Raw genomic sequence first — 11,975 nt, forward strand, 5'->3', positions numbered from 1 at the left:
AAATTCAGGAACACGACAAGGCTGTCCACTCTCTCCTTATCTCTTCAATATAGTGCTTGACGTTCTAGCAATAGCAATAAGACAACACAAGGGGATCAAGGGGATTCGAATTGGAAAGGAAGAAGTTAAACTTTCATTATTTGCAGATGATATGATAGTATACATAAGCAACCCCAAAAACTCCACCAAAGAACTCCTATAGCTGATAAACTCCTTCAGTAACGTGGCAGGATACAAGATCAACTCCAAAAAATCAGTTGCCCTCCTATACACAAAGGATAAGGAAGCAGAGAGGGAAATCAGAGAAGTATCACCTTTCACTATAGCCACAAATAACATAAAATATCTTGGGGTAACTCTAACCAAGGATGTGAAGGATTTATTTGACAAGAACTTAAGTCTTTGAAGAAAGAAATTGAAGAGGATACCAGAAAATGGAAGGATCTCCCTTGCTCGTGGATTGGGAGGATCAACATAGTAAAAATGGCAATTCTACCAAAAGGAATCTATAGATTCAGTGCAATCCCCAACAAGGTCCCATCAATATTGTAAACAGATATTGAGAGGACAATAATCAACTTTATATGGAAGAACAAGAAACCCAGGATAGCAAAACAATCTAATACAATAAAGGTACTTCTGGAGGCATTACCATCCCTGACTTCAATCTCTATTACAGAGCTACAGTATTGAAATCAGCTTGGTATTGGCATAAAAACAGAGAAGTCGACCAACGGAATCCTATAGAAGACTCAGATCTTAACCCACAAACCTATGAACACCTGATTTTTGATAAAGGAGCTAAAAGCACACAATGGAAGAAAGAAAGCATCTTCAACAAATGGTGCTGGCATAACTGGATGTCAACCTGTAGAAGAATGAAAGTAGATCCATATCTATCACCATGCACAAAACTCAAGTCCAAATGGATTAAAGACCTCAATATCAATCTGAATACACTGAACCTGTTAGAGGAGAAAGTGGGAAGTACTCTACAACAAATAGGCACAGGAGACCGTTTCCTACGTATAACCCCAGCTGCACAGACATTAAGGGCAACATTGAATAAATGGGTCCTCCTGAAGCTGAGCAGCTTCTGTAAAGCAAAAGACACTATCACTAAGACACAGAGGCAGCCTACTGACTGGGAAAAGATCTTCACCAACCCTGCAGCTGACAAAGGTCTGATCTCTAAAGTATTAAGGAACTCAAGAGACTAGATTTAAAATGCTAATTAACCCAATTAAAATATGGGGCTCTGAACTGAACAGAGAATTCTCAACAGAAGAAGTTCAAATGGCCAAAAGACACTTAAGGTCATGGTCAACCTCCTTATCTATCAGGAAAACGCAAATCAAAACAATGTTGTGATACCATCTTACACCTCTCAGATTGGCTAAAATCCAACACCAATGATAACCTTTGCTGGAGAGGTTGTGGGTTAGGGGTACTCTTATCCATTGCTGATGGGAATGCACACTTGTGCAAGCACTTTGGAAAGCAGTGTGGCAGTTTCTCAGGAAATTCGTGATTAACATACCCCAGGACCCAGTAATTCCACTCTTGGGAATTTACCCAAGAGATGCCCAATCATACTACAAAAGCATCTGCTCAACTATGTTCCTAGCAGCATTATTTGTAATAGCCAGATCCTGGAAACAACCTAGATGCCCTTCAGTGGAAGAATGGATGAAGAAACTGTGGAATATTTACATGTTAGAATACTACTCAGCGGTAAAAAAACAATGACATCTTGAATTTTGCTTGCAAATGGATGGAAATAGAAAACACTATTCTGAGTGAGGTAACCCAGACCCAAAAAGATGAACACGAGAAGTACTCACTCATAATCGTTTTCTAGCCATAATTAAAAGACATCGAGCCTATAATTCGGGATCCTTGAGAAGATAATAAGAAGGTGAACCCAAAGAAAAACTTATAGTAATCCTCCTGAATATTGGAAGTAGACAAGATCGCCGGGCAAAAATTGGGAACTTGGGGGTGGGATGAGACGGGGCCAAGGGGAGATGGGGAGAGAAAAGCGTGAAGGAGAGAATGGGGAGAGCTTGGGGGAATGGGATGCTTGGGGTACAGGAAGGGTGGATATGGGAGCAGGGAAGCATATATCTTAATTAAGGGAACCATCTGAGGGTTGTCAAGAGACTTGACTCTAGAGGCTTTCCAGGGAGATGCCCCCCAGCTAGCTCCTTGGGCAGCCGAGGAGAGGGAGCCAGAAAAGGCCAGATCCTATAGCCATACTGATGAATTTCTTGCATATCACCATAGAACCTCCACTGGCGATGGATGAATAAAATGACTGAGCCCCACATTGGAGCACCGGACTGAGCTCCCAAGGTCCTGATGAGGAGCAGAAGGAGGGAGAACATGAGACAGAAAGTCAGGACCGTGAGGGGTGCATTCACCCATGGAGACGGTGTGACAGAACTAACGGGAGATCACCAACTCCAGTTGGAATGGGACTGATGTAACATGTGACTAAACCGGACTCTCTGAATGTGGCCTACAGTGGAGGCTGACTGAGAAGCCAAGGACAATGGCGCTGGGCTTTGATTCTTCTGCAGGGATGGGCTCTGTGGGAGCCTTGTCAGCTTGGTTGATCACCTTCCTGGACCTGGGGTAAGTTGGGAGGACCTTAGACTTAACATAGAGTAGGAAACCCTGATGGCTCCTTGGCCTGGAAAGGGAGGGAGGGTGGGTAGATGTGGAGGGGAGTAGAGGGAAGGGGGAGGAGGAGGGGAGGAGATGAAAATTTTTAAATAAAAAAAATAAATAAATAAAAGGAATAGATAAAAAAGAATTAACCAATAAGAAACTTGAGCTAATGGGCCAAGCAGTGTTTTAATGAATACAGCTTCTGTGTCGTTATTTCGGGTATAAGCTAGCCAGACGACCAAGACAAACAAAGGCTCCCACTCCTTGTAACACCCCAGGGTCTCTGAGCACAGGATCCTATCTCCAGCCATAGCTACAATATAGGATTTTTATACCACAAAAAAATTAAGCTTGCTTACAAATAAATTTAATTCCATTCTATTTCTGTCTTGAACTGTTGACTAGCTCCTTCAAAATCTAATAGCCTCCAGTCATCTGAACGATTTGGGAACAAATGTCTCCTCTTTATACATTTTCCTGGAGAATGATCAGCATAGAACAAGGTAACTAAAAATGGAAAAAAATCTAAGAATAAGATCTACCCTCAAGGCCCCTACAGGTGAGAAGAAAGCCAGCGTGGTACCTAGGCCCAGACTGACAGAAAGAAAGACAGGGGCCCTCTCATCATTTTAAAGAAAAATGGGACAGAGAAACAGGAAAGTAGAGAAATGGAATGGGTCCTTTGCTGTGGAAAAACACATAAAGCCAGAAATGTAGAAAAAGCAGTGGGCATATATTGGAGGCCAGCTTGCCACCTGGGTCAATCGTGATGGTGGTGAGGAGTAAACTGTCGAGGGATATCTGCTTGCCACCTGGGACAGTCGTGATGTCCAGATCACACTGCCACCTGGGACCATGTCTGGGTCTGGAGTCCAGCCACAGAATGGTCTATTTTTAAGTCAGTGGCCAGTGTCACCTCAGTGGGCCTTAGGATCCATGCAAGATGAAATCAGAAGTCAGCCCGCCCTTTACTATGCTGGGAAAGCTGGCCCTGGCTCTCGCTGGCCACTCAGTAAGTGAGCAAGACCATGCATTTAGGTGATAGGGGCCTCACCCCTCAACACAGTTGAGAATGAGCCTACTCTGAGGGCATGCATGCAAAGGAGCTGATTCTATCCCATACCCAAGGCAGTTGCTCATAGTGGCTCCATCTGACCTGCCTGGCTAACACCCAGGTTCACAACTATTCTGTTTTGGTATGTTGGTTTTTCTGTTGTTGTTGTTGTTGTTGTTGTTGTTGTTGTTGTTGTTGCTGCTGCTGCTGCTGCTGCTTTTGTTTGCTTGCTTGCTTACCTTATTTTGTCTTTTTGTGGGTTCTGGCTTCAGTGATGAGGTTGGATATGGGTGGACTTGTATGTGAACAGAATTGGGGTGCATGATGTGAAACACTCAAATTTGAAAGAGAAAAAATATACATAGTTAGGACATTTTTCCCTTATAGTTGTCTGTCTCTTGCCTCCTGAACTTCTAGAAGCCACTGAGTCATCCTTACTTCCAGTCTATATGGAGATCTCACTACACATGGAATAAGCTTTGGATTAGGAATCTAGTTCACGTGGTGGTGTGCTAACATAGCATAAGTAAAGCCTTGGTTCAACCCTAGAACTGTACACATTGAACATGGTAGTCCACAACCATGATCTCAGTATTTGGTAAGTCATGACAAAAGGAACAGTTCAAAGTCACTGAGCTCCTTTGTAACTCAAAAGTCATCCTGGACTACATGAGAACCCATTTCAAAGAAAGTAAATAAAAGTATAAGCCATCTAAGCAAAAGACTGTCTTACTGGTATAATTGAATTGGCCAAAGAGTACTTGATCTGTGATATTGTGTGATACAAATATTTATTAAATTTATAAGCTGTTCCCTTTTTAATAGATATATGACATTTTATTTAATCATAGCATCATTTCTATAGCATTTCATAGCATCCAATGAGAAAATTGTCTGAATAAAAAAATGAACTGAAGCTCAGAGTATTTAACAAAACTGCTAAGCACCACAAGCAGAGAGTCCCAGAGTCAGGGTTAAATTTAAGACATTCAGCTACAGACTCTTACATGGTGATGATTCTTCCCTTCACTAGAGTTTGGTTTTCTTTCTTAGGGTTTATCCTGTTGGCATTGGAACTTCTTCACATCCTCAAGGTACAATAATTCAAGAAAGTTCAGGTCCCATGGGCAATAAAAAAAATCTAGTAACACCTGAGGGAAACCAAGGTTCTAATCTCTTAATCTAACACCAAAGACAAAAGAGAGACAGCTAAGGACAATTAAACCAGGGGTTTTCTGTCATCTGCTTCAGCTTCATCTGATCCTGTAAGTTCAGTGTAGTAGACAAAGCATCTCTTAGCATTTTCATCTGCCTGCTGCAGCAGGATCCATATATCTCAGTTAACATTTTTAACTATTAAGAGAATGAGTATTGGTAAATATATAGGAAGGAAACAAATTAAATGAGTTTATTACTGGTTATGCTACTTAAATATTGTCACTGATTCTATGATTCTGATCAACAAACATGCAGAACTTTTATCGAAATTTCCAATCTTCTAAAAAAACTTCTTATAGATATGGTCATTTATCATGCTTTTGTTATTATTATTGTCATGTTAATAGTTATTAGGTAGCACTCAAGGTAATTAGTTTTCTTAAGAAGAACCTCTTTTAAAATGCATTCAAAGCTGATTGATATTCTGGATCAGACAGATTTTTTTAGTTTGGCATAAAATTCTGTTTATGATTTTATGTGAATGAGTATGGTAGTTTTGTGGAAGATATCAAAATTATGACAACTGTTGTGATGAAGACCTTTCCAAAAATCCAGTTACCGCCTTCTCAGAAAGGATTTCTTTACAAAGCTACTTGTTTCCATTTGTTAAACCGTGAACTATATTTTAAAGATGCAGCCTCCCATTTTGCATTTCTTATTTTACTTCCCGAGGTAAATTTGGTTTTGCACAAAGTTGCAGGAAATGGGCCATTGAAGTCCAGAATATCCTTTCTGCCAAAGATAATAGCTTTAAAAAACTTCAATATAATACCAGACCCAGGATGGTAATATTTCCTTAAAAATGGGTGAGAATTTTTCTCTTTTTTTGAGTTGTAATTTATATGAATATTTTTACTTATTTTGCATTATTTAATTGTTTTTCTAATCAGGCCACTTAAAAGAATTTTACTCATTCACCCCAAAATTAAGTAAAATAAAATACATATTTGTGTATTATAGTCAATGTATAAACATTTTTAAATCATAATTTGTATTACAAAGTTGACTTTTGCCTTTCAGTGGCAGTAAGAAGGTTTCTACTTGAGAGTTTCTGCTGTATTATTGATTCATTTACTATTTTATAAGACTTTTTTGGAAAACTCAAGACATTGCCTGCTTCAGGAAAATCTTTGGTCCATATGACCGTACTTATTTTGTAATAACAATTCTCTGCTCCTCTGTAGATGCAATGGAATTTGAAAGGCAACCTTGATATTAATCATCTATCAATAACAGTAAGCTTCTTCATCAAGCTTTTCTATTGCTTCAGAATTGGTTGGCAGTGAACACTCATGAGAAAAGTGAGCATGCAACCTGATTCTATATACACAGCTTTCATCCCTCTCCTTCATTTGCACTATACCACCTGGTCTTGCAATTGTCAGTGATCATTCTACAAGATGCACATGAACAAGTCATTCTGTTGCCCCAAAGATCAGGTAATTTCTTCATCTATGAAATAAAGTCCAAATGCATTAGCATGGAAAAAACATAGGAGTATAAAATACCCAACCAACAGTATTATTTTTGCTTTTTATTGCATAAATGTTAGTTTGGTGAGTATTTAATTGGTTTGCTTATTTTGTTTGATTTTTGAGACAAACCTTACTCTCTAGCCCAGGCTAACCTGGAACTCATGGAAGTTCCAGATTGACCTGTAACTCATGGCCATCAGCCTCCTAAATGCTGGGATTAAAGGCATGACCAACTACATCAAAAATCTAACTCTGTCTTTCACAGATCATTATGTTTTTCTTTTAGATATTCTTCTTATGGTGATTCCCTCACCATGTCTTGTTAAGTAAATTTAATTTTCCAACTGAATCTTATTATTTTTCTTTTAGAATTCAATGTTTTAGATTGCAACAATGGTGCTAAGGAAACACCTTTCTGATAATTTATAAGGTTAGAACCACATGATACAGTTAGGATCCAGGTAGGCCTAGGGAACCTTCTGAAAATGCTGATGTTAGTGATACAGGTTACCTTCATTGCCTTTTCTTTACCTTCCTTGAAATTATTTTAAAAATTCCATTAATTCTCTGAAGCATCAATGAACAAATCCTAAGGTAAAAGGAAAATTCTGTAAGTATAATTTAGAAGAAATCAAAACAGAATTGCAATTCAATAGACATTGTTTGGGTTTAAAAATCTGCTTTATTACAGGAGTAGTAATGCATATCTTTATTTCCAACACTAAGGATGTGGATGCAGAGGCAGGAGAATTGTGGGTTTCAGACCAACCTGGGCTATACAGTGAGACCAAATCAGAAGAAAAATCCTGTCCCTCCCTTGCTTTTCTACTGTTTCTCTGAGTAAAGTGTGATCACACAGGAAACAGAAATTTCAGGGATATGGGACACATAAACTGTTTTCAACAGATGCTCACACACCAATCGCCTCTCAAAGTCAAGATTCATGGAAAGTAGAACATTAGCTTACCTATCTACTATTGCAATTCAATTTCCAGAGGATTAGTAAATGTCTATTTAGTGGGGGTTTTGAAATTATTAATAATGGACATATTTCTCAAATGTTTGTGCATTTTCAGAGCCATTACAATTCCAAAAATGTATGCTTAATGTCCCTTCTACACTCAGCGATCTTCCTATGCTTGTCCTTCCTACTTGTGAATGTGAAAATGGGGGAAATCCACTTCAGAGGCTCACTCAGGCATGGCTCAAATAAGCACTAGGAATTTATCCTATTTTAACATATCCTGATTTTGCCTCTTTCCTAAAACTAATAAGATATCTGGAGGGGCAGGAGAGTTCAGAATCTGTCTTGTGCAATCAAGAACCTGTCTTCATAAGCAAAGTGGAAATTTATAGCCCATGGCTACAGGAAACTGGTCACAAATAACTGAATTCGTTCTCATGAGCTTCTCTTCCCTGCCTACTGAAATACAGATCTTGATTTTCCTAGCATTTTTAGCCATCTACCTAATCACTCTGCTGGGAAACAGCCTCATTATTCTGGTGACACTGGCTGATCCTATACTGCAAATCCCAATGTACTTCTTCCTCAGAAACTTGTCCTTCTTAGAGCTTGGCTTCAACCTGGTCATTGTGCCCAAAATGTTGGGAACCCTCATTGCCCAGGACACAAGCATCTCCTTCCTTGGCTGTGCCACTCAGATGTATTTCTTCTTCTTCTTTGGAGTGGCCGAATGCTTCCTCCTGGCCACCATGGCCTATGACCGCTATGTAGCCATCTGCAGTCCCTTGCATTACCCAGTCATTATGAACCAAGGGACACGGGCCAAACTGGCTGCTGCCTCCTGGTTTCCAGGATTCCCTGTAGCCACTGTGCAGACCACATGGCTCTTCAGTTTTCCTTTCTGTGCCAACAACAAGGTGAACCACTTCTTCTGTGACAGCCCACCTGTGCTGAGGCTGGTCTGTGCAGACACAGCATGGTTTGAGGTCTATGCCATTGTAGGCACCATTCTCGTCGTCATGATACCCTGCCTGCTGATCCTGTGTTCCTACACTCGCATTGCTGCTTCCATCCTCAAGATTCCATCAGCTAAAGGGAAGCACAAAGCCTTCTCTACCTGCTCCTCACATCTGCTCGTTGTCTCTCTTTTCTATGTGTCTTTAAGCCTCACTTACTTTAGGCCCAAATCAAATAATTCCCCTGAAAGCAAGAAGTTGCTGTCATTGTCCTACACTGTTGTGACTCCCATGTTGAACCCCATCATCTATAGCCTGAGGAATAATGAGGTGAAGAATGCTCTCAGCCGGACCTTCCACAAGGCCCTGGGTCTCAGAAGCCACATCACATGAAATTGCTCTCCCCTTTTTCAATGTCCACTGGAGTGACACCCACTTGTTTAATGGCTGTTGGGAAGCTCAGTAGAGACAAAGGAGCATAGAGGTCATTGATAGCCATCTATGCTCCTCTGCCTTCCCATTGTGTGAACATTGTTTTCTCACCAGAGTAATTTGAATTTTTGGTACTCTGTGGCCAGTTTGTTCAAGGTATTTATTTTGTGAATAGGCATAAAAGTGATATACATTGTGAACTGTGTGTGAATCATTCTAATGTGCACTTGGAATCATACACCAGAAAATACAGTAAAAAGCATCAGAAGTCATCCTGGCCCTTTGTCTGGCTTTAACTAGTCTGGTTCCAAGTAAAAAGGAACATCCCTATTCTTCTACTGCATGATTCTTTTGTTATTTCCTTTTATTTCACTTTCCCCTTAGAAGGCAGTTTGGGACATCAAACATAGGAGGGTCAACTACTAATTCCCATGCATATTTACATAGCCTCAACAATGCCATTGGCTCTTCCCAAAGGTTACTTTGGCCAGGTGGAATAACCTAGTCTACAATTATCCCAATTCCATTTTAAGGCTCTAACACTTTGTTAAAAACAGCTGCGAATTTTCACATACTGTCTCTTATGATACTGTTCTCTACAGGCTTCCCATGGACTCCTGCAGATGCCAGCACAGGTCCTTCTAAGAGCACTAGTCTGTTGAGCTTAGTGACTTTGTATTTTAAATTTATGTGCATCGTCTAGATGAAAAGACAAAGGCCCATTACAAGTGAATATGTTAATTAATATTGAGGAGTTCAAATAAGGTCACTGATAAGAGCAAATTAATTTATGACTGCAGAAAGTAAATTAAAGATATTTAAACCAGTATAACTGGATACATTTCTAAAACCCAAGTGTTTGAATATATGGTTTATTATTTTTCAGGCCACATAATATGTAGAAATTGTTTAGTTCAGAGTCATTGTAAAACAATCTTTTATAATGGTGATTGAAAGAGACGTGACTAGGCAAGAGTATGTTTGAGAAATACATAAAGAGCTTGCATTTAATTCACACTTCAACCACATGAGGAAAAATACAACTATTCTTATAAGTATTCAAAACACACTCGGGAGGCAGAGGCAGGCGGATCTCTGTGAGTTCGAGACCAGCCTGGTCTACAAGAGCTAGCTCCAGGACAGGCTCTAAAAAGCTGCAGAGAAACCCTGTCTCAAAAAACCAAAAAAAATAAAAAGAATTCAAAACAAAGAGCTTCACAGCATATAATGCTGATTAGACTTCTTTTGGAGCATCCTTCACTTAAGACACATGTGGATAAACTAGAAAACTTATACAAAGATAATTGCACTCCTTACACACCTTAAGACTGCAAACATTCAGGTGAAGAGAGGAGCAATATTTGCAAAAGTGAATTTACATGAAACACTCACAGAAAACCAGTCAAGTTCATTCATGTTATTATAAGCCAGAAGAGTTATACCCTTAGAGCGCAGGTGAACACAACATGAAAGCCAGCACAATATGATATAAGTCAATATACTGTAAAATGACATAGTTATTTAGAACATACTGGGGAAATATATGTTCAAGGAAAGAGACCAGAAACCACCATAGTAGACATGCAGGTTCTAGAGGATAAGGATGCGGAGAGTAAACCTGGGCAGTGAGGACCTGATGGAGAAGAACGTGGAAATAGGCTATAGTTACATGGTGTCTCCTTTATCCTTTCAACACAAGTTCACTCCCTTAACCAGTCTATCTTAGTCACCTTGCTAAGACAATCAACTCTTTTCTGAGGCATTAAGCTCCGTGAACTTGCAATAAATATTTTATTTGAACAATCCAAAATAAATGTTCAAGAATCTGCTTTGTAATTGCTTTGTAACTCATAGCCTTAGAGTAAAAAATAAGACCACATATTCTGCTAATATTTTGTCTTTTGAAAACTTGAAAAGTTTTTCCTCACATGTTACTTTGTGTTTAGAACTTGGGGAAATAGTAAATGTCTCCATGACAAAATGAAGAGAGAAAAGTTATTACTATTACTAAATATGTGACTGAATAACAGTAAATGAACATTTTACGTCATTGATTTTCAAGGTCAAATTATATTAATGAATATAATTAATAGGGAACTATTTTAAATAAGTCATTCCTATGTAGGTACTCTTCTAAATCCAACACTGGAGAAATAGACTCATAATCAGTGCACTTATTCCTGGGAATGGGGCCATGAATCTGGGCAAGCTGTGCACTCATAATGAGAGTATATAAAAAAACTAAACCTCTCTGTAGTTAGGGCTTGGAAATCAAAATGGAAGAGCTTGAAATATGGCTCAATGGTTGAGAGCACTTGTTCCTCTTCCACAGGACCAGATTTGATTGCCAGCTCGCACATGTTGGCTCACAGCTGCCTCTAACTGCGGTCCCAAGGGATCTGATGCCCTCTTCTGTCCTCTGAGGCCAGCATGCCCATGATGCATATACATGCACACAGACAAAACATTCATACCTACAAAAATGCATGGATATTTTTAAAAAGAAATCAAAATAGAAAACATTGTTCTAATTATGAAGTTGTTTCCCCTATTTTCCTCAGTAGGACATTGTACTGATACATATGCTGACATATAAAATGACTCCACTCAGTATGTCACCTCCTTGACATAGCACTGATATTCCAAGATCTAACATTACCTTGCCTTCATGTCCTCTTTTTTCCAGGATAAATACATGTAATATGAACACAATTATCCCCACCATACTTCCATTTTTTCTCTAATGTCCATTAACTACATCATGTCTTATATAAACTAATGTTGCCACAATCCCTTTATTATTTGTCTTAATTTTTGAATGCTGAAGCATGACATGGGGTCTCTTAAGTTATATAGTTGAAATTGTAATTTAGAAAAAAGATGAACTATAAAAAGGAAAAACACAAAACACAAAATTTTATTACACAAGAACAAAAAATTACTTCATTCTACTGCACGTAACTTAATAATTTCTGACCACTGTGGACTTATATGTAAGTTTTAATTTCTTAAATGTAGGTAGATGTTATTGTATGCTTTATTATTTAATATCATTGCTAGAGTTCCAAGATTTGGATATGTGTAAGCTATTTGTTACATTAAAAGTTTTCTCATCTAAACATGGAGATAATTGTGATAATTTGTACCCAATATAGCAACATTTGAGTTAAATAATCAGTATGAAGAAAGGCCTAAACTTTAAT

General features: G+C 38.8%; 1 protein-coding gene across 1 annotated transcript; it reads left to right on the forward strand.

Moving 5' to 3' along the window:
- The first annotated feature begins 7,779 nt into the window (after positions 1-7,779).
- Positions 7,780-8,733, forward strand: LOC119821698 (olfactory receptor 10A5). Its single transcript, XM_038340838.1, has one exon. The coding sequence runs from the start codon at positions 7,780-7,782 to the stop codon at positions 8,731-8,733; it is 954 nt and encodes a 317-aa protein (XP_038196766.1).
- The last annotated feature ends 3,242 nt before the right edge of the window (positions 8,734-11,975 follow it).

The sequence above is a fragment of the Arvicola amphibius genome, chromosome 1 (assembly GCF_903992535.2).
Source record: "Arvicola amphibius chromosome 1, mArvAmp1.2, whole genome shotgun sequence".
NCBI classification, from domain to species: Eukaryota; Metazoa; Chordata; class Mammalia; order Rodentia; family Cricetidae; genus Arvicola; species Arvicola amphibius.

Coding starts and splice junctions, on each gene's coding strand:
- LOC119821698 (XM_038340838.1), top strand. CDS start 7,780: ATGGCTACAGGAAACTGGTCACAAATAACTGAATTCGTTCTCATGAGC.